Source organism: Cephus cinctus, unplaced genomic scaffold (genome assembly GCF_000341935.2).
Source record: "Cephus cinctus unplaced genomic scaffold, Ccin1 Ccin1_scaffold0330, whole genome shotgun sequence".
In the NCBI taxonomy this organism is placed as follows: Eukaryota; Metazoa; Arthropoda; class Insecta; order Hymenoptera; family Cephidae; genus Cephus; species Cephus cinctus.
The window spans coordinates 3,643,239-3,668,174 of record NW_014333027.1 but is presented as its reverse complement, the minus strand read 5'-3'; the positions used below and the strand labels follow the sequence as shown (position 1 = coordinate 3,668,174).

The window sequence follows — 24,936 nt, the reverse complement described above, 5'->3', positions numbered from 1 at the left end:
CCTTATTCCTTCCTACCCCCCCCTCTCTCTCTCTCTCTCTCGCGGCATATACTCTAGCCTTTATGGCAACGGAGCTTCACGTTAGCAATGTGGCTTCTCCTTGCCATGTTATTGCTACCCCTTTGTTCCTTCTTCTTTCATTCCCTCTCAAGTTTGCTTCTTTTTATTCTTCCCTTTTTCTCTTCTTTCGCAGTTACCGCGGGAACGCTCGCTGATAAAACCCGACATTATCTACGCTGGGATAATATACGGTGGAGATACTCATGATTACTGTACCATCTTTCAGACATATAGGTAGAAGAAATGCACTTATCGAATCGTGTCAGGACGAGGCAATGTTTTTTTCTTTTTTTGTGAAATTTACGACCATCGAATTCAAAACGATATGCATTCAAGTTCTCTTCGTGATATCGTGGACGGGTTAATTCTATCTTTTGTCACTCGAGACTTTATTGCCTCTTCGACATCGGAAGGCCGAGAGAGTGCGCAGGCGCAATAAACTTGAATATTGCAAAGTAGTACGAAGACAATAAAGTATAAGGAGACGGGGAAACGCTCAATCTTACTTTCTTGAAGTTGGCCAATTTTTCAGAACCAAGTTTTACCATGGGATATATATTACCGTAAATCTCATTACGTCATCCGCGTAATTCTTTAATACTTGTTTTCACTTTCTCGAACAATATTCATCTTCGTTATCCTTTATTAGCTCATAGGCGAGGTATAGTCTTGTTGCGTCGAAACGAATGTATTTTTCACGAAATAGAATTAAAGAAAGTAGTCTTAAAGAAAATTGATTTTAATAGAACAAAGAGATTGCGTGTCTTGGCCCGATAGAGGCTCACTTCCGAGTCCTGCGAATAATTCATTCGAAGGCGTAAAAGAAACAAAAGTTTGTCCGCTGTACTTCGGCGCGCACTCACACGCTTCTGACGGGTGTAACCCCAACATTAATGTAGTCAAACATTCATTCCTTGAATCTTCTATGAATGACTTATTTGAATTTTACAGATCTCATTGCCAATCAGTAGTAAATTTCGTTTTCCTAGGCAAATAAACTGCAAGATCCTGGTAAACTTGGGTATTTCGAAAGTCATTTGTCTATATTTTTTGTGGATTCTTTCTTCGGAAGGATTGCGCAATATTCAATTTTCTTTTGATCATACAAACGTATAATAACGTTGAATTGTTGGACGTCACATACGTATAGTTACTTATCTACGTTTCATTCCGAATGACTTGATTGAACATTCTTTTTCATATAATAATCGTCTATTGCGTAAATGAAAAAGAGAAAACAAGAAACAATCGACGAATGCGGGACGCGCGAGTCTGCTAGGAGGAGAAACAAAGGAGCGATCGAAAGACGAATAAGATATAACGTTAGAAGGTGGGAGAGGTCATAGTTCCTAAGCGGGGGCAGGGTCGTAGGGTGATAGGGCGATGGGGGGGGGCGGTAGGGCGATAGGGCGTCCCTTATCGGGGCGCGTTAAGCGAAATGAAAACGTTTCGGTTAACAGCTCATTTCCTTCGTGTTAATCGAAGCATAACGCATTGCCGGCCGGTTGAGTAATACGGCAGCGTGATAAAGCGGGTTTTCACTTGTCAGACCGGATATACCCGGATTGCCATACTGCTAGAAATAAGAAAAATGCAGAGGAAGACACTATTATCGGGGCTTCGTGCAAAGTAAGAAAAATTGTGAGAATCGAACTGATGCCGCATATAGAAATACATCATCATGACCCTTCGTCACTGTCTCGAGAACGTTCTTCATGCGAGACATAAATTATACAGAATCGTTTTATTATTCGTATACCGTAGCGAACATCGTTTTCTGATATCAACGTCCACCTATTAATTCTTATAATTAAAGCGTTGTACAGGTAGCTCGGTTGTCCCTGTTAATGCCACGCTCCTTGTACAACCTACTGGCATTTTCATTTATAATTCAGTCTCTCTGCAGTTGCTCGTTATTCATGATCATCTTTTATTAAAGCAGCTCCTCTGCCGTGGCTTTACATTGACGCGCTGGAAGATTCAACCGGCGAGTCGCGACGGAGAAAGGAGAAGCCTTTTGCTTGCTTAAAGTTGCATTGAAAGCGAGCGATCCTCTCGTACCCCAAAATTTCTTTTCCTTGACAACCTTTTGGTAATCGGCAAAGTTTCCGCAGCGACAAGAATATTGTACAATTTATAATCATCTGTCAAGCTGATTTTCAAGGTTATTTTAACGAGACAAACGCAAAGTTGGTGAAAGTAGTTCGATCCGGCTTTATGTTCGACTTCCTCTCGCCTATCATTCCAGGCGAATGCGCAAAGTGCTTCGCTTTCGTGCACGCGTGGAACAATAAGATAACGATGAAAGCTGCGAGGAATTTTCATTCTACCCCCCCGGTATATGTCTCTTCGTTGAGGCGTTACGTAACGCTGCGCAGCCGGGCGCCGATCAGAAACGCGACGGATCGGAAAGCTCTCGCGAAACCCGTTAACGCAGCCTTCAGTCACTCTCCCGTTAATCGCTTTGGTGGCATAGGTGGCATACCATGTTATTTAGGATGATCGCTGATCGATAACTCCTCCTATTATCTCGTGACTCGATCTCTATATTTCTTTCGTTGACGGTGGCTCGCAATATATTCGCTCGTCAAGGATGAAATTTGTAGAGAAAAAAGTCAAAGTTAGTTAATAACTACAAATTTCATCCTTGACGACCCAACAATTACATGTGAAATTTCTGCATCCTCTTCGTTCGTGTAAGCGGCCTCTTAAAGTTACGTGGCAAAAATGTTATTTGTCAGCGCAGTGTTATTACTGTCGGTATCTCGATGTCGCTTTTAAATTTCCTTTAATTCGCCGTCAAATTCCTAGGAGAAATCTTGGAGGAATCGTTAAGATACGATATACTTGGTCGGAATTTTCTTTGGCAAGTCAAGAGCCTCTTTAGGTGCCCACCGGACCAAATTAGGATTAGCTTCGGACCTCTACGGGTTCTCGATTTTTAGAATTTTTAGAATTTTTATTAGGGCTCTCCGTATCCTAATTCTTATACGTCTTGGTGCACGATGCTCACTCTTTCTGTCGACTTCCTCTGTTTTAGGAACTTTCGACTAGGCCAATTTTATTTAGCTTCTTTTCCTTCCCGACGTGAAATTTGTATGGCCGTCGTACCTTATTTTCAGTGCGATTGAAACGTACAGGAAGAAGATGAAACGGATGAAAGTATTTGTGTGTACTGGACCACGTACACTCGCTGATATAGGCAGCTAACTCGCGTGTATCTACACTTGCATCGATACATTTCGTAAATAACCCATGCCGTAACTTGTTTTTGTGATAAGAGGCGTTACGAGCTGGTAAACAGGATATTAACCTCATTTCAGGAAAGTTTCAGACAGCACACTCGGCACTCGAGTACGGTAATCATTAACAACACTCAGGATTTCAAACTAAAGCCATGCTAATTAATTAATTCGAAGCATTAAGCGGGGAGACTCACTAAACTTTTAAACCTTTTAGATGTCGAATTAAAAATTCACGAAACATCGCAGTACGTTCCACTCGGTCGGCCGTTTGTTTTTAATTACTTTCTTATCGCCTTATGGATTACGATAAGCGCATAAATTGAAGTCAGTTCATCCCCGGCCCCTTCTCTTTTGATATACGTAAATAATTGTATACTCGTGTCCAAGATGATGAATTATCTTATAAAATCGTATCTCGATTCAGCACTTTTATAACGATTTTCATATACAGTAGACTCCCGTAAAGTATACGATTTTGAGAGTGTAGGATAACGCGATTCAAAGTAAAGTAACACTTATCGAGTCGTGTTACGAGTGGGTGGCCACTCTTAAACAGATCATTATTCGAATTTATTGTCTTTACTTGTTTCTCAAACACGCACTGCTTCCGGCCGTGTAAAACAATAGGCTGGGTGGGCGATAGAGTGGGGATTATCCGAATGCCCCAAGGCGCAAGCAGAAGGCGAGCGACCGAAGGAGAATCGAGCACTTATCGGAGTGACACTCAACGAGAGTCAACCGTAAAACTACGTATCGCCAATTCTATATGAATCTCAAGTAAGATGAGAGTTATAATACGTAAAGGCATATCGAAGAAGAATGAGTTATAATTTCATTAGAAAATTCTTTATGCTGATTCGTCTTTCGTTGGCTGACCTTTAGAACCGTAGTGGCGAAGGGGCCATAAAATGTTCGATTCAAAGTACACGGGGACCAACTGGAGTCTGTGAAGTATTTCGAATGTAAAAGTGTCGTAAATAATGGCGATCAAGGTCGAAGGAGGAATGAACTCATCAGGACACATTGGCTCAATGGCGCGTTCGCCGTTTGTCCTCTAAGGCGAATTCCTTTCTACAGCAGTACATACATGACCCTCGTCACTTGCTATCATGACAATTAATCTTGTCCATTTGTTCGAGCAGGAAGCGTCATAGTTTACTAATTAACCCTTATGAAAAGATAAAAATGCTGGCTTTCTTGTGGTTGTAACTGTATTTTTGAATTTTTCATTGTACAATAACGAATAAATGGTTTTTATTTTTGTTGCGATTCTTCTGTTTCTCATTATTCCTTTCTTTGAATCGTTGCACAAATTTTATCCTTGGCTCTCTCTCTCTCTCCACCCTCTCCCTCTCTCCCTTTTTCTAAAAATTTATTCATTTTTCTCATTCGTACCTACGTCATGCTCATCAGCATTCATGTCACACTTCATACGTCCGTAGGTTCATCATTTTTGTCAAATTACCCAGCTAGCACTCGTTTATATTTTTTTCGTTATGCTCCGTCTATATTGACTTCAGAGCAATCACGATCCTACACTGCGATACCACGATAATCGCTGATTGTACCAATCAGTCGTCGTCACTGTACGCATAGTCCGTTCACACAACTCCGTCACTGTGATACACAACGATGACGCTATGATTTCATTTAGATTTGTGTACTGTCTCGAGAAGACAGTCGGGTAGGAAATTGTATTCTGCAATTCAAACGAAACCTAAAGTAGAATGACGTCCAATAATGTTGTTCATTTTACGAAACCAATGTAAATTTACGAGCGCCGTGGAGATATCTTTATACAGTACGTTACAAGAAGTTATATTTTTTAACGCTATCGTGTTATACTGTATAGCAATGTATTGCATCGTATCACCAAATCGTAACGCACTAAATAATAAACCGTAACTGTCTGATAAAATGGACAGTTAATAAGTGACTTTTGCTAAGTCCGCGTACTGGAAGGAATTTTTCAATGACGTCACGAGAATCATTACATCAATTGCCGTGACAGTAGATCTTCGTACGTGGCACGTAAATAAAACATTTATTTAATGACTAACTTGCGCGTATTGAGTCAAATGGCGAGAGCTGGTATATCGATTAATCTAAACTTAAATTTAATCGCAGCCCTTTGTATTTCGATTTATTTTCGTAAATTTCATTTACGCAATCGTTAACAGTAAAAGTCATTAAGTTTAATTGACGAATTCATTTCGTTGACTATACATGATTATTACATCATGATTACGCCAGCCTGAGCCTATAACGTAAATTAAACCTCTCGACCTCGGTATCTTTAGAATTCCGGGATGTGATCTCATAATGACACGACATTCCGCGCGGGGTTGACCCAATTACGAGCGAGCCGTATTAATAAGCGTCGTAACTAGATCTAGGAGCGATCGTTAACGTTCAGATACTCGGACTGCTCTGGTTTCAGTGAAAATGTTGATTTCGTCTCGTTGCTCATTGTTATTAACTTATTACATATCACTGTATTTTTCTTATTGCGATGTAAGCCGTAGTCAACTGCCGGAATTGTAATTATAATATGCCCCCGGTTTATTAAGTTAATTAACGGGTTTATCTGTTTTCGCTTATAATTGACATAAGTGAGATTAATTAGACGCTGAGGCCATCGCGTTTATTTTATTCGTATCTCGAAGCTTCTCTTGCGTGCTCGCTCAGACATTGCCTTTAATTCGTGTCAACCTAACTTAATCATTCTGTATATAGGCCCCTAGGGCGTTTATAAAAATATTCTTTTCTTTTTCCTTATGACTCTCAATGGTATTGATAGAATTAATTTACTCTATTTGAATGTCGCTGACGAATGGCTTACACGATATTGAAACGTCATCGTCCTCAGAAATACCGAGGTAAATTAATATATGATGTATTCATTTGTTTATCCTTTTTCCTTTTCTTTCTTTATCGCCAAGGCGTACCTGCCGCGTATGCTTCTTCTCTTGTATTAATCATTTTCATTCCAAAGGGACGTCCGGTGCTAATAAATCTAAAAGTAGAGCTTGCCGATCGATACGAACGAATGCATTTGTCCCGATCTGTTAATGAAATTTATTTAACGATCGAAGTTAACGCATTTACTGTGTAATTGATCGTTACTGTCGTAGAATACTCGAATGGCCTGCCGGATGCGCCAATAAAGCCAGGACGTAATAATTTAAAGGCATAATCGGTGCTTTGCTAATGCACGGTATATCATAACAGTATGATAAATCGCGGGAATTGAGTGACTCCATTATTGTCGTCAACAAGTTAACATTCTTCGTACGAAATGATTTCTTCCGTTTATTCGCGATCTATAGTGTCAGAGACAAATATAAGTGCAATCATAACGTATTGACATCAGCGTTACTATTTGGGGTTGGGGCTTTCATCCTTTTTGTAACGTGCAATGTAAATGAGACCGTTAAAGCGGCACATTGACGTACGATGAATTCGTCATTAGCAACGATCTTTTCAATGGTACCTCGTAAGGCCACGGTGTGGACACACCCTAGCAATTGCCAAGACTCCTCCTATTCTCGTTCGGTTCTTCACAATCCTTCATCCGCTTAGTCATTTCAGTCGTGTCTTTATTGCTGATAATGATAGTGCGTACTGGTACTTGACAATAAGTATAGCTATAGATGCGTATAGTGAAATAAACATATGTGTAAAAAGTGTATGCGAAAATATAACCAATCTGTACGACTAGTATACGAACTCGTGCGTTTAAAGGTATATGTCAATGTTTTGCCGTTTCTATTATATATTCAACCCATATGCCATAACTCATAACAGAAATACGACTTTTTGCAGTTCGAGAAATAAGGTTAACCAACAGAACCTCGGCAAGACGTCGGACTATGAATCAAACAGTCAGGGTTCAAGTCTGCGCGGAATAGACTCGAACCCTGGAACATACGCTTATATGCATATTTCTGACGTACATTTTTTTTTTTCCACGTGGACTACAGTAGAAAAGATAATTGTGATAAAAAAAAGTCTAACCTTACGACAACTGTCTTAATGCAATGCGCAAGTAGAATGGAAAATCGTGAGAAAGAATTTATAATTCTTAAGGATTTAAATCCTTGTTGCATTTCTCACTGATGCGCGTGTCTGATTAATATATAATTTTATGGTCGACCTCTCTGAACCATAAGAATTTAATGCATAGTCGATAATTCAATCTCGTCCTTGGATCCTTGTACGTTCCTAGAACCTCTGAGACCGTAATGAACGGAAAGCATTTCTCCGGTTATACTTTCAGGTTTACTGCTAAACATTTTGTTTTCGTTTTGTACCCTTTTTTTTTCTTTCTATTATGCGAAACGCGTATTCAATTATTTCATTATTAATGTTGTGATGCCTTTTTTGTTACTTTGGAAAAAGTTTCAATTATTTTGGTTTTATGGTAGTAGCGAATAAAAAAACATCATCGTAACAATACAAAAATATAACTACATCCGTCCTACTTCTCTGTTTCGCCACAAACCGTAATAAAGTGATAATTAATGTGTAATAATAATAGTTCTGATTTTGCGAACGCGTCGAGCGCCACCAGCTCTCTATACCGAGTGTTTTTAATTACATTTCATTTCGCTCAATAACTGAATAGGTAACCTTACTGAAAATACGACTGGTAACTCGTGTACCAGTCAAATGTGAATATCGGGCGCGATGTTATATTTTCCTCTATAAGAAAGATTCGAAAGAGTGGAGTAGATGGGTATGTACGGAAAAGAAATGAAGGGAAAGGAGAAGAGCGACCAGAAGAGGAAGTCCTGGTCCAGAAGAGGGGTCTGTGTGTGTGTGTGTAAAGCCGTGGGGGAGTAATTAAAGAAGAATAGTACAAGAATAAGGAATTGTAAAGGGGAATCAATAAAGATGTATATATTTATGTGTATATATATATATATTCCTCTATATAAATTTTCAGGTGAATTGGTTTGAATGAGTAATCAAAGATATAAAAAAATGCGTGTAAATTATTATTTTCTTATGAAAATTGCGTAGATACCAATGAAATAGTCTAGTTCCATAATCGAATTACACAAAAGATAATGAGTAACGTTGTGACAATTTTTTTTATCATTTCTTATACAAACGAATTAACTGTCTTTTCGTTTTCTACGTGCAATAGCATCGTTTGTCTTTTCCACAGAACGTGATTCCTGCCATAACCTCATTTCGTAAGTTCATTCATAACTTACCATTGCCAGCATTTTATTTTATTTATTTATTTTTTTTTTCCTAGTGGGTAACTCTAGGGAGCTCCCTTTTCTTTGTCTTTCGCCGATCGCTATACGTAAACAATGTTTTCTGCTATCGTTCTAGCTTCAAAAATTGTCATATAATGCGGATTGACCAGCGATCGGTAAAATTAAAGCACGAATAACGAAAATTACCTTTGACAAAAAAAAATACCTTCAATACATCACTATGTTTAATGATTGTTGCTTCTGGCGAGTTTTAATGTCAAACGAAACGATTACGATACGTGTATCGTAATGGTTTGCGTACGTAAATCGTTTGATGAAAATATGCCCTGATGGAAATCAAACCGGGCAGGCCCAGGTACCAGCGCCAGTGCCTCGTCAGAATATATAGGGAAAGCCGTGATTTCTTAACTCGAGGGGTGACCAACTAGTGCCTGGTTAGGTGCGAGTCACCATTTAGACTTGGCAAATAGTCATATTTCTGTATAGGATTAATATAAACAAGATTTTTCAATAAACTAGATCATGATATTTTTGTCATGTTGAACATTATATTTCAACTTCTGCGATTACAAATTAACTTCTTTTTTAAAATTGAACCAAACACTGTACAACTGAATGTACAAAATATATATGTTAAATATATTAATTTAATCGGATTATTTTTTTTTATATCAATTTTAATCATTTCAAACGTGTCGACGGAGTTGACGATTTTCAGCTTCGCATTACGCTGACGCGAACTTCTTACTTCTCGATGTGTATCGTGACTGATTAAATCCTCTTGTACGTGTAATTGGACCGTAATCTGCAAATTTGCTCGGACCGCTTACACCGCAGTCGACTGAATGCTGCTGCTTCGCAAAGTAGTTTTATATTGAATACCCTGATAATTTAGTGTTTTATTACTTTTCATAATAATTATCCAGTGGCTGCTCTCTCCTCGAACACGTGCATATGCATAGGTCCCTACGCACGCGTGTACAACGAGCATACACGCTACACATGATTATCGTTCACGACTGTTAGCAAGCAAGCAAATATCAACGTGCAGATATACGCATGCATTTTTCATAGATCGCACTGGGATGCAAACGCATGCTCCGGCTTTTGACGGTGGGAATGAATTATTTATGGGGAATATTTTTGCATTTTATAGAGATCGTGTTTGCTGGTCATGCAAAGTGTTTGAATATTATGCACCAAGTCCGAATACACTTCTTTTTTTTCTTCTCTCTCTCTCTCTCTCTCTCTATCTATCTCCCCCTCTATAATTTGAAAATGGATCTTCAGTCCGCATTCGAACGCAGACGTTACGATCATTGTCACGCGCGCGTCGAAATATATACGATATTCAAAAAAACACGAGTCTGCGCGGTGCTCGCGAAGCCCCTACACACGTTGTGTATTCACGTCGCACGGAGCGTAGATCACAAACAAGCCTGAAGGCAGGGAGGGGCGAGGAAGGCAAACACGAATTAACAGTTCAAACATTCCCGTTCGACTCGAACCAAAAAACGTAGCCCGAAAATAAATGAAATATTGTAGAGGCAGGTCCCTCTTTTGCTAGCCCTCGATGCCATTGGTTGCAACCCCTACATAATACGGCCCTGTCTGCTCTTCCACCCTCCTAATGCACCCCTGCCGCCCTCTGCTACCCCCGTGCTCCATTCACCCTGGCGAAGGTTCTCCCTCCGTCGCCACCATTGCTCACGGGCTCCTCCTAGGTACACGCAATATTGGTAGCAAACAAAAAGTAATTTTAAATATACATCTGCGCGAGGAGATGCTCGCTACACCGACGTGCACAGGGGATGAATGCTCGAGAGCCGACTGGCTGTGTTTTTATTACATTTTTTTTCTTCGTAGTTTGAAAAATTTCCAATTAAATTTTCCCCTTTGCTGTTTTTTTTTACCCGCCCAACAATCCTTTCGCTGATATTTATTTTACTCGTGCTTATTAAATGAAACGAGTCGAGGCAATACGACCAAATCCAAAAACTCTCGGGATACACCTTGTATTTTAGGTATTGCCGGTTGATGATGGAACTGAAATACGATAAAATGAGTAAAAAACTTTGAGTTCACCGCATGTCCTATTCATTGATACGTGAGTTCCACTTGCGATAAATGCGTTGGTGTATTCATAAACGAAATATTGAGATGAAGGCGCGTCTCAAATGTATCATGTCATTTGATTCCGCTAAGATTGCATCATACGTATGTTATAAATAATCTAGAAACTTTTCGAATATCTGTTTTTCTATCTGGGTGATTTACTGTTGCCTCGTTGCTTACGCTACGATTGTACAAACGATTTTTTATTTATTTTTTTATGTAATTTTTGAAGTATTGTAAAGGTTTTGTTTATGAAATTTTGAGGAAATAACAATCTGTAACAAACTCCGTAAATCTATACTGTTAGTCGAGTGCACGCGTACCCTACTAACATTTAAACTCTATTTTCTTAAAATTTTAGTCTCGTAGATAACAAATTTATTGTGCAATTTCGATTAACTTTTCCATTAGGAATCCCCTACTTTCCGGTTGTATCACGACTTTCGTCCTACCCTGTATATTACGAGAAGAAAATTTCGTATTGGCAAACTATAGTTTGAGTATTTAAGGGATCTCGTATGGTGGCTAGCTATGTATGTAATATAATGAGAAATTTAATGAGAATTCATAACCATAATCCACTTATAGCATATTATCGATCCAGTAGTAAAAACAAATTTACACCGTCCTCACTTGTTATAACTAACATAATATCCTACATTATATAATATAACTGATAATAATAAGATACGATCTACTATGAATATATCTACAAAATGAATATATATTATTCTCCACGTGCTGTCTTTAACAGAATGAATTGCCTAATACGTTATCTCACTCTTTGTAGATCCCTTTCTATTCGTTTAAAATGTGTTGTTTTTGCGCCATTACGTCTTTTTATGTATTACGAATTTATGGATGAAAATATGAAAAATGATGTTTCGGTACGAAACTTGTATTATTTAAGTAAAATACAAAAGTTGGATCTCGAACTGAATATTGCGAATGTACTCGATGCAAGAGTTGAATGCGTATTTTTGACAGATCGAAAAAGCATCTAGTCTCTAGCAAGCAGCGCATGGCTGTGTTTACAATTTTATAATCAAAATCTAACAATAGCACTTTAACAATTTTTATTACAAAATTTGCATACAAGTTTGTCAGTAATTACGTGATCTTTTAGAGAGCCACGTGCTAAGGTTTGCATTGTTTACGATCTGTCAAAAAAAAAAGAAAACACGTACTCTCGAACGGACTATAGCTCTAAGTATGTATTAAGGTTTGTCCGTGTCATGACTATGTAGTGTTTATCGTCAGGTTTTAGCCTGAAGGTAAGAATATGGAAAACAATTTTTTGCCTCCACACGTCAGTCTCGGCGTTACTCTGAATAGATGCATCGAGATGCATCCTACGTAGAAGAATATTTTCCTTGATCGTCAGTCATCGACCTTAATCAGTTTGAACTGACAATGAGCGTATAGCCACAGTGCGAATGAATCTTTACAGTCTACCGTATCGAATCGCATAAACCGGTTTCATTGAGTCTTGCATGCATGCAATTAAATACCTATGTACTCAGCTTATACCTAGCGAAACAAGCGCAGTGTTATAATTACATCCGGTAACGATGTGTTAACAATCAAACTCAACGACGCTGACAAGCCCGATGATCCGTTACATTCTGACTGCGTTTGGCCCTGGAATAAACGAGAATGAGATTGGTCGGTCCTGCTGGTGCATTTACAACGCACTATTGGCACCTCAAGGAACCCGTGCATAATCCATGTATAATACGGCCGTAACCACTCTCGACACGCATTCTTCTTAGCTATGTGAACTTGGCACCAGACTTACGAAAATAAATTTTTTTTTACGACTCATAGATTTTGTTATGTAGTTGTTTGTAGCACCAATTTTTTCGTTTGTAGTAGCTCCAAAAAAGTGTACCTACCTTAAAAAAAGTCCATCCACCAACTTTGAAAAAACTAAAATCTAATCACTGATTCCTACAGAGAATCGTTTGTAGTTGATTGTAGTGAAAGAATTTTCGTTTGTAGTAGCAAAGAAAAAAAAAGTTATAATTTTTTTTTTTTTTGTTGAAGTTGTTTGTAGTCGTATATACCATAGTTACATTCATTTCCACTGTGGTTTTTTTGAAACTCACATGTAATCGATATACTACGAGCATTTGCTCTAACATCGTTTACAATTGTTTGTAACAGCATTTATTTTGTTTGAAGCTTTTCGAAAACTAATGGAAAGTCAATATATTGGGAATTCTGGCTCTAGGATCATTTCTAGTTGTATGTAGTAACGTCTATTTCGTTTGTAAATGATCGTAAACAAATGTGAAGATAATATATTGCAAGCTGAGACTTTAAAGTCGTTTGTAGTTGTTTCTAATAGCTTTGTTTAGTTTGTACTTCGTCGTAAACAACTACGAACGATTTTTGAGGCAAAGCCTGCAATATATCGACGCCAAGTCAGTTGTTAACGAACTACAAACGAAATATCGATCACTACAATCAACTACAAACGATTTTGGAGCTAGAACTCGCTGTATTTTGACTTCCTGTTAGTTTTCGAAAAACTACCAACGAAATAATCACTACTACATACAACTGCAAATGATTCTATAGCCCCGACTTCAAATATAGTGACAAAATTTGTATCGTACACGAAGTACAAACGAAATAATCACGACTACATACAACTGCAAGTGAAATAAAGCTATTACAAACAACTACAAACAAGATAAACGGTACTACAGACAACTACAAACAAAATAGACGTTACTACAATCAACTACAAACCATTCTCTCTAGGAATCAGTGATTAGATTTAAGTTTTTTCAAAGTCGATGGATGGGCTTTTTTATGGTACTATTACTTTTTTTTTGAAGCTACTAGAAACGAAACAATTGGTACTACAAACAACTACATACCAAAATCTATGAGTCTAAAAAAAATTAATTTTTCAAACTCGGGTGCCAAGTTTACATAGCTAGTCTTCAGAATATGAGACAGACACATTAACCTACTCCTTTCGTACTTGTGTGCTCTAGGACCTGTCGCAAAACTTTATTTCACTCTTGGTATTTTCCCAATTTATTTTTATTCTTTCGAATGCATATAAAAAATGAATTTTTATCATTTAATTTGGGAACCTTAATTTCATCATATTCTTTTTTTCAAAGGATAATGCCTATGCGAAATGAATTATATTTCTGTCCACCTATATTAATTTATATTAATTTTCTTCGTCCAATAATCTTATCGTATCAGAAATGAAAATTTTGATTCATGCGTTTGGCTTAAAACAAAATATATTATGCACCTGTCACACGAGAATATGAAACTGGTTAGCATTTTCGCAAAATTAATACGTTAAGACGAGCAGGTTTGGGACGTGTTTCTGGTTGTGTTAATTTTTCCAATTTTTTTACGATACATCAAAGTACATACAAAAAATATGTGATACTTGTATATTCTTTGTACACGATTGTATAAAAATTGGTAAATGGCTTTAAATTCAAAATGATTAAAACTGTTACTTACTGTTACTGCTTACTTTTTTTTTTTTGTTTTAATAATTAAACTCTGAGTTTGTAAGACTCAGAATATTTGAAGAACTCGCTAGAGATGTGAACGCGGCTTTGTGAGCTGCTTGGTGTGTAGCATCGGGATAGTAGATGAACGCGCGTGTCGAATTCCTTGGGTCCCCGGAACACGCCGAGCGGCATTGTTCTCGTTCCACCCCTCTTCCAACTGTTACCTGTTTTCCCTCTAACCCCTCTAGGCCCGCCGTTCTCTCTGTTACCACTGTTCGAACACACCTCGTCGCAAATATACGAAATACCAGGACGACAACGAGAACGCATCGCATTCGTCCGTAAGATACACGAAAAATTTTTATCACGAGACTTGCATATTCCAAAAACTTATGGAACCATCAAATTATGAATGGAGTATTCGGTAGGGCAAGAAAGCGTGTGTTGCGTGAAAAGTGTTTCTCTTTTTATATCACAAGATAAGATTAAAATTACATCGTGATAGAAGTATCATCGTTAAGATAAGTACCTTGTCCAACCCGATAAAAATATTAATATCCGATTTATAAGAATTAAAAACTTGTTGAACCATCTGTTAAGTGTTCGAGTCAACCTGAAAAGACTCGTGGAAAAAGAAATTTATTAATTTCACTATTACTGTGTGAAATGGATTGGATGCGAGGCTCTTTTGTTTTTACAAAACTGTACTTAAATTGCATATCCGATCGTAATCAGAACTGCAGCGATTATTACGGAAAAGAAAGGATAAGTTCAAAGTGCTAATTTTGCTCCACTAAAGATGAAATCAAAGGATCTCAAAAGCGATACAGTTCAAGTTTTTCTTTCTCGTACACTATAAGTCCCCTCGTAATTTACTAATGAATCTGACATTACAATTGGCTCAATTGTTCCGAATTGCCAGAGGCTTATGCTCATATTTCAAGGTCTAATCATTCGATGATGATGAAAAGCGTAGATGGGATTCTTCTCAAAGATCGAGTCTTCTATTATTCTGCTTTACAGTCGCCCCGAGAATTGATTTTTATTAGCGCAAAGTAAATCGACTTGACGTATAATTGTTTAATTGTCATGTAAAAAAAAAGTTTTTAATTTCAACAGACTTTGGATTACGTAAATTTTTTTTGCATCCTAAAACCTATTTATTTCGCAGTAAAAATATAACAAAATTAATATAACTCAAAATTCGTTAACTGATCGGGTCAGTATTGAATTGGTCATTTTAAAAATTTCTTTTCTTTTTTGTAACTCGTCAAAATAGCATGCTGTAAACGTAAAATTTATAATAATAACTTCTCCATTGGGATTACGGCATCTATTGGGTTGGCAAGAAAGTCTTGCGACACTGAAAGATTTGCTTTGACAAATTTTTACATCTTATTGCATTTTATATATTTATATTTCATACATGTGAAGACGAAGCTTCCGCAATGTTCAAACAATTTTCTCTTTAGAATGTTCTCGACCTCCTTCGATAAAATGAGTGTGCAGTGTAAAGAAAGAGTGTCGCAAGACTTTCTTACCAACCCAATATTACCCGACGAGTTACAGACGGAGACATGAATTTTTCATTTTCAACGCACAATCTCCGAATTCTTATGTGCTTGAGGTCTACGCCACCGGCAGTGCGTTCGACTATGTTTCTACTTAACGAAATATTTATGAACTCGCGCGGTAAGTCGTTTGTTAACCGTAACACGACGTGAATCGTAATTTACGATGAGTCTGATTTGTATATTTTTCAATTTGTTTACAATAAATTCTCACCGGAATGACATATGAATAATCGTTGGACTTGAAGTTAAATGCTCTTGCTGCAAAGTACTGCGAGTCGTGAGGCAAACTCGAACGATTTGTTTTCCTGAGTAGGTGTATCGACCTGTCAGTTTACGTGAAACTTAGCTACTTTAATTAGCGAAAACCCCAGCTAGGCTAGGAAACGCTTTTTTTTTGTAGTGGCAAATTTTACAAATAATTTTTTGCGCCTGAAATACAATTGACCTCAAAAATGTCTCTAGTACAATGATGGACAGTAACTTCGCGTATAATTATATAGCGACTAATTGTATGTCAACGAATTGATTGGTTGAAGCGTGATGTTAATAAAAAGCAGGAGATTTAATGCATTTCCAATAATCCGTAAGTAATTAGGAAAGGAGTGACGACACTTTTATAATTTTTTCTTAACTCGCTCCGACTGATCTTTCGTAAAATTAATTCAATTAATTGGTTATCAAGATGTCTTATGTTTATGTGGAGCAGCCACAATGAATAACAATACGAGTTTTATGACCATACTTTGTCAGTATAGTAAGCCGTTCGTTTGTTTCGGCCTGCCATTTGCATATTTAATCATAAATCGTTAGGAAAGTGAAATGTGAAATTGCAAGAGACAGTTTAAAGTTAAAATTAGGTGCTTCTGGTTTGAGAGGTACAAGATTTGACCTAAGCTCGACTCGTGTCATGCAATTTTTTCCCGTAATGTGTCTTGACACGTATCATTATCATTTCGCGTGAAACCTTAGTACTTTACATCTAATGGGATGACCGAGCATCAATTTTGTACACAGGAGAACTTTCAAACATTTTCTGATATCTCGAGTACCGTTAACCAGAAAATGAGACGTTCCGTAAATTTCCTCGTGCAAATCGCGTTATTTTTCAATTTGGCACCGGCAAGACCAATGCCTCTTAAATTGCTAATTTCATGCAAATTCCGAAAAACTCAATCTGTAATCCTGTCGTACCTTAATTGAAAAGTGATCTATCATAAATAAACATTTATCACTTATGTATGTATGGAATTCTTCGAACAAAGTTAAAAACGTAAATAAAAAAAATAATTTAATCAATTAACATTGCAAATTTATTTAATCCTCTGTTTAAGGCGCAGAGTTAGAGGTCCGGGTATTCGTACTTATTTTGAAAAAACAGAGGCACAACTTGAAATTCGATAACGTTCACCAATATTTCAATTGAATATCAAGATGGCTTCGAAAAATCACGGTTCAATCCCCACCTTGGTGACGCGGACTAAAGAGAAATAGACGAAACTAATGAGAATTTCCTTTTAATTTTCTGTGATTGATTGCTTCCGATTTGAAAATGATAAAAGATATTTTTATCGTAATATTCCGTAAACTCTCCACCATCGCCATGTAACCTGGCGCTATCTACATCGTCATACGCGTTATCTACATCACGATTAAAAATACTTGATAAGTAAAATGCATCGACAGCTTTGTTATTGTCACTCTCAATTATTGTTCGTAATTTCTTTTCTTGTCGTTCTTTGCCAAACCTCATTTTGAATTTAACAATTTCGTAACCCCCCGCGCTGGCCCTCCCGTTGGAGATACACTGGAGTGTAACTTGGCAGCTAAATAGATCGGTAAATCGTTCGTATGGAAAGATTCGTTCGAGAGCACATCGGTTAACTCGACAATTACCATTAATTCTGTAGCCAAGTTACGTAACGATACACTCTGTTTACCGTGTCGTGCGTTTCTCTCGCTGTCGCACTATTGTAACTGTTCAAGAATAGTGCCGAAGGACTCGCAGCAGTAACAGTTATACCTGTACAGGTATAGTCGATTCACGCTTAAAATCGGGTGTCAGGGGCCTTTTTCGCGGAAAATCGTAGAAATGTGTTTCTACAGTTCACTCGTGAGTTGTCCTCTATACATGATGTGTTACGTACACCCAAAGTTCATATAAATGTAATATTTACCTTGTCTCGACATTATCGCGTATCGTGCATTATAACGTTATTTCACTAAGCAACGGTGTTCAAGATATCCGAAAATGTAGCACTGGCTTTGATCTTTGACCGATATCACTTTTTTTTGCATAAATTATGAATACGCGACGAAATTAGAAAGGTGAAAGTCGTTTCACAATTGCGTCACGGCATGAGAAAGTAAAGTAAATTGTGCGATGCTCGTTCGATAACTTTCGTGTAGATATTAATTACAGGCTGGATAATTACGTAATTTCCGACCATTTTTTGAGCTCTTGAACGAGAGCACGTGAATGACTCATGTCCGTAGATTCGAATCAATCTGATGCGATAACCAGTGCCAGGTGATTGATACCGTGAAACAATGTTCAATTATGCATGCTACAATCAGCCAGCTCCCGTTATCACGAAAACGCTAAATATTTTTTCTTCTGACATTTTGATCCGCATTTATGTATAATATATATATTTTATTTATTTTTATCATTAAACAACTAGTCCTATACGTGTAGCCAGCTAAAATCTGTCAATAGGACCTAACACGATATTAGATAATTACCAAAGGCTCGTTACAAAAAGATAAGATTATTATTACTTCTAGTTTAACAAAAGAGAAAAAGGTCCCTTCGAAGAAAATGTTTTATTACGTCACGTTCTGTCTCAGCTTGACTTACAAAAACTGACCCGTTACGTCATCCGTTACATGAAATTAATAAAACGCTCTTTCTCTTTGCATTGCAGAGAAGCGACAATCTCGACTTGTCTCTGAGCGTGCCACAGCATCACCAGACGTCATATCACGACGGCTACAGTATGACTGACCAGGTAAGATTACTCATTTATACGACTAATATATTTTACAACAGGCATACGTCATTACGAAATTTAAACCAAGAGCGGAATAACATTCAGTAATAAGATTTAACGTGAATAGGGCGGTAAGTAACGCTCGAATTCACCTTACGTGTGTCGCGATACGAACCAACCTTAACGTTGCTAATCCCTATTGTCGGCAAAATATACATACGATGGGAAACTCGGGACACAAACGGTACAGTTGACTCTGGCTATGTGGAAGGACTCCGTATACTTAGTCCCGTTTCCCCTGAGCTGTCTTTCCAAGCCGTCGCGTCGAGAGGGCAAGACTTTTTCCCCTACCTTTCTGTGCCTACTATCAGCACGCGTGTTACTCGCGGTCTGTCGAACGTTCGATCTATTACTGCGTAGTGGTGGCTCTCTCCGTAATATCGCACTCTCTCTCTAGTTAGCACACTTTAGAGTGACGGGTGCGCGATTGTAAAGAGAGTCGACTGTAATAATACGTGAGAGTTATCTATCATCGACGAACAAAAGAAGATGACGGTGATTCTTGTTTTCTTTCTCTGTCTCTCTGTTCAGCCCGCAGGCTGGAACGTCACCCCACTACACTCGCGCCCCCCCCTTCCTCCCCTCCCCCTAACCCCTCCACAGCTCCGTTACCACTTAACATGGTGGGGCGGGGGTTGGCGACGAAGAAGCGAGGGGAATAACGCAACGTGTTGGAACGCCTTACGAGACTTAAAATAGGCGAAATGAAAATAACATATAACACCCGAGGCACCGGTTTCCGGTTTCGGGCCAATATATCCGGCGACAATTAGCCGTTGTATCCTGCACATACTTTACGAACTTGAAAGATTTGTACTTCCTTCCTGTTGAGTGAAGTAACGCTTTAGCCTCTCTAGTGCTCTGACTTTCTAGTTCATTTTTCGATTCATCGAAATATAATCTATCTGCTTCTATTGTTTCTGATATTCTCGATTATGGACGGGTGATTCGACACGATGATATGCTGCTATATACGTGTATGTTATCTGGGACGGAAATATTCTATGAGCTCACTTCTCTAAGTGTAAGATTGCCAGAAGTCTAGTGCTTTGTTATCATATGGATTTCTTCGTAGCAACATTTATGAGGAATAGGAATAGGCGAATATCGTGTCTTTAATTTTTTCGTATTGCTTAAACATTTCGTAGAAATGCTTTCGAGGAGCAGATATTAAGAGATGATAATTTCCTGTAAATATTATTAAAGTCGTAACTTCTTAACTTCGGTTTTTTATACAGGAATTCATTTTTTTAAGGCATGCTGATGGGGAGCCATTTTGACATAGCAACGAAGACCTTCTTAGATTACGTCTAAGAGACCCCGATAGGGTACCAGCGGTATCCTCTAATTATTATTAGAATTCACTGTAAATGGAAAAAAAATTAGGCCTCATTGCGAGGTGAAAGAGCAAAAGTATTTTCCCCTCCATCGTTAAGCAAACTTAAAGAGACGATAAAAAGACCTTAAAAAAAACGGACTCAGCATTTCTACCAGACATCTGGAATCTTTAGCCTGAAAAATGGTAAATAAAACAGAATTATATTATCTTCGTCAAAATGAAGTTGGTGCATATTTTTTTTTAGATTTTACGACCGCTGACGGGAAAGTTTTATTGGAAATAATTTAGAGCTCGAAACCTAAGATGGATCTAACATTTTTATACAAAGAGGTTTATACGTTGTACAATTATATACCGAGGAGGAATTTTTGATTTTGTAATGATCTATACGGAAATTTATAAATCTGAAACAGACTTACAAAAAGACTATAAAGTCATCAATTTGGTCCTAATGGTTCCCATCTCGTCTTTATATCTAGACTGATATGGGACTTTCACGAACATTTTTCTAATCAGAGAACACAGAGACTGTTGTGGATATACCTAAGAGACCACTGAAAAATAATGAAGATCATTCTGATCCTGCTTAGAGACTAAACTATTTTAACTCAGAAAAACATATGTTCTCATTTGTCCATTATTTATAATAAAAATATGTTATAACGAATAATCTAATTTTTAAAAATATGCATGTATCTAAAGCATTAAAAAAGTAAATTACTAAAATCATGTAACTAACGAATTTTGATTTCGAAATTGTGCTGTATCCGCATGAGCGCGTCAAATTAGTCAAATATATATCTCAAAATATTAGAGAGACCTATATGTAATGCTGTCTTTTTCTTTCAAATTATTGAACAGCTTAAAAACCACATTATTTGTGGGTACTGCTGGTATTGAAGTAAGCAGTTCAAATCACGTCTCAAGTGGATAATTATCCTTCTCGTAAAGTATGCTGTAAGATGCGCAACGTAATTTAAAAAATATTTCTTTTGCTGTCTAACGAAACCCAAAGTACTTACTCTGTATATAATTGCTAAAGAAACTCTTTAACTGTGTTCACTGAGATTCATACATTTTGATGGCTTTATGTCTAATTGACAGTAGAAACTCAAAAGTACCGATGCATGTGCGACTTAGCATCTTGACATTTTTGTATAACGACGGTAGCATTTTGTCAATATTGAAATGAGTCTTCAGCAGTATGATCAGGTATGATGCACGAATAATCGACTACTCAATTCGACAGTTCAAGGCAGTTGTCGAATGTGTTTAATTAGATTGCGAAATAATTATTACTATAATTTTTCTATCAATCATTTTAATTGACACTTTGACGTTTCAATTAATGAATAAGCACCGGGAGCATAAAGTCTAATTAATACTACAAAAATATGATATTTAGATTATTTCCCTTCCTCTTAGTGCGAATCAGCCCTATGGGCTAACATATGTAAAAAAGATTTATTTTTAGGTGGCAGTTAACAATGACAACTGCAATAATATTAATAATAAGTTTGTTTTCCCCTTTTGATTAGTACTGGACTGGCACGTAATCGTTCAACATGAATTTCGAAGTTTCAAGAATGAAATTAATTTTTGAAATCGTGACATTGCATTTTCCTCTTTTCTAAGGCTTCAAGCAAGCACACTGCATATCGAAGTGTACACACAGTGAAGTGTTTTATTTCTAATCTCTTCTATGGTAGTCACTTTTTACACACTTACAAGTGCGTGTTGTTCCCACGTATTCCAATGTAAAAACAACATGCTTGTAAGTATATGAAAGGTGACTACCATAACAAAGATAAGCAATAACACACCTCGCTGCACCACCGGGGTTTACAGCGCATAGCCTTCAATAATGGCTCATGTTTTTTCTCCAATTTTCTTGCTTCCTAATCTTATTTTATTTCATCGCAACACGCATACCTAATAAGGAGCCCATTCATAACAGCTCATATTTTAATACGTCATACTTTAGCCTTCTTAATCGTGCAAAACAAAGTTCAAGCACTACAGAAAGGAACAGAAAACAAGACGATTAGAAAGTGAAACGTAGAGTCACTAATAGCCCAAGTTCATCTACCCAATTAGGCTATCGGCTAGCAATACTATATTTATATATCTGAACGTTATGTAGTCGATCAACAAATAAATGCAAGAGTCACGGGTCTCGTTTACTTTGAAAGTCATCGAAGAAAGACCCCTGCAAAATATATTATATCGATGGTCAGATTGCCATGCCTTGTTCCTATATTCTTTGCTGGGGGATACTTTGGGGACGATTTCATTTACGAAGTCGCTATTTTGAGGACAAGTAGCTGTTTTGGAGACCGTCCTCAAAGATTTTCCAGCGTAATGACTGTTTTGAGAACCATAGAGCGGACTGTTTCACCAAATTTATTTATATTTTTTTTCAATGTTAGGCACTCAGTATCTGTGATGGGCTTAGAAATGTTTCATTAGGTTGGATTAAGTCAGAACTCAAATGCTGTGATTTCCCAAGGTAGTCTTTTTTAAACAAAAAAAAAATTAGCTTGCTATTGTGAATGCCCCTTGATTTTTCCTGTCCCTAAATCGTCTCATTGGCAAACGTATATATGTATACGTATATCTTGTAACGAATCAGTTTATATCATGGAACTCTAGTATATCTATAAAAAATCGAATATTTACTGCAACAGCCAACAGCTGCGATATCGTTTGTCTCGTTCAGCAATAATTTTGTAATTATCACCATCTTGTAGTCGTTTTGAAATTCCAACAATCGTGTTTACCGATAAGAGTGATTACCGCCTTGTGCATGACTTTACCAAAGCCATGACTCCTTACTAATATGTACGATAACAAAAATTGCATGACAATGAAAATTAATTCCTGGCTATTATTTTTCTTCATTATTAATTTTTACATAGACGTGTGACCAATAGCCTCACCTTAACTTTTTATGATCATTTTCTTTATGAGCAGTTTCCATCGTAATAAACTCACAGACCAGTACTGCGAGTGTTATCGCACGTGTACTATAGCTCTTGGGGCGGAGCTGAATTTTAATAAGTCCCTCGCAGAATACAAATATTGAATATATTCTATGGATACTCGTTTTTTGTATTTGCATTAATCGTGTAAGTAGTACTTGAGAGCGAGGGAGGGAACGTATTTGCGAACAAAGGAAGCAAGAACTTGACGAAGCCAATATACCAACGATATAGGCAAATGCAGAATTCTTCATTCGGACGGTATAAAATCTTCCGTTGTAATCAGATCCCGTGCCACTGTTTCTAAAATTCTTGGGATTCTGCGAATGAAAAAGTTTCCAAAAATCGCAAGCGCTTAGATAATTAAAAAAATAAGAAGATTGAAGAATTGCTTTCTTAAAATGCACACAGTATATCACAGACGTGACTGTTAATCCTATTCGCATTAATTGCATCCAGAATAACGTTAGCTCTACGTTATCGCGCAAGAGATAAAGTTCCGCGACGGGGCAGAAAGACGACTAGTTTTAATTTACGAGCTGAATTTATAGCTTGAGCCAACGCCGATACGAGTATCGACGAAGCGTCCAATGCGGCGTGATTCATTTCAATGATGATCGACCGATGGCGTTCCGCAGACTAAACATTTATTTTTTTATTTTTTTTTTTCTTCTTCCATGGTATTTCACAATTTTCCCAATGTAACATTGAATATATCACTCACACTCTCTTTCTCGATAATATTCCAATTTTTAACTGGTCGCTCAATTTCTAGGACTTCAATTCGTTTACTCTGTGTACAGAGCAAAGCAAAAGCAGAGGAGAGAAACATTTTTTGTACAATTTAATATGATATCATTGTAACCAAGGACCTAACTGACATTGTGCCTCAATTTTCTAAGTTTTAATTTTTCATTAGTATTATGTAAGGCGTTACTTTGAATATTGGCACGTAGCCATTTTTGAAGCAGAGAAATGCGTAAAATATAAAAATAAATTTAACTCTGAAATAATAAAAAATGTATCATAAAAACATAGTCGTAGGTACTACGCTTGCTATAATTTTTACCGTATTCCTATACAAATTTACTACGGGGATGTAGTAAATTTACATGTAAGCAAAAAATACTTTAGACCTGTCTAAATATTACTATGCACTCATAGTCATTTTAACAGTGTGCGCAGTGAGTTATATGACATTTAAAGTGAAAATTACTATAGTTGTGCGGTGACCGTAGTTCATTTTTTTTTTTATCACTTGTAGAATGCTTCATTGTATGGCATTGCGCTGCATGAGTTCGAGATTTTGAAATTATAGTCATTCATACGAAATGTAGATCCCGATCTTGAGTTCTTGTCTCGTTCTCTTCCATCTCTCTCTCTTCCTCTCTCTCTCTCTCTCTCTCTTTATTTCTTCAAATCGCATAAATAAAGTCCGTCAGTACAAAAGAAAACAAAATGTTGGAAAGGAAAGCTCGTATAAGTTTTAGAAATCGTTGAATAATCATAACCAGTTTGTAGAAAATATACATTGTAGTTGTTACATGCTTTTAAAAATTCCAGGAAAATATATTTTCTGACTGCATAAATTTAAATCGCGTTTAGAAAATAGCACTTAAATAGTTTTATGAATTATCGCGTAAAAACGGACTCGAGTCAAAAAAGTGGCGCGTAAATAGCGGGACGGACGTATCTTGCTGAAAAGTAGTCCGAATACACAGTGAAAATGAATTTTTATTGGGAACAATAATTCTGCTCTTGACCGATGCCCTTTTTCTACTTAAAACTAACGATACTCGGTAAAATTTATTATGTCACGTCGCAATAGCTGGTGTGCACAATATAAG

The 24,936-nt window shown here is 37.2% G+C and overlaps 1 protein-coding gene across 3 annotated transcripts in view; it reads left to right on the top strand.

Annotated features, from left to right (window-relative positions):
* Positions 1-24,936, top strand: part of LOC107266921 (TOX high mobility group box family member 3) — a 68,376-nt gene that overhangs the window by 11,956 nt on the left and 31,484 nt on the right. For all 3 annotated transcript variants that reach the window (XM_015737961.2, XM_015737959.2, XM_015737960.2), the window contains exon 2: positions 18,644-18,727. In XM_015737961.2, coding sequence (XP_015593447.1) covers positions 18,716-18,727 — 12 coding nt within the window. In that variant the 5' untranslated portion in view covers positions 18,644-18,715. The remainder of the gene's footprint in view (positions 1-18,643; positions 18,728-24,936) is intronic.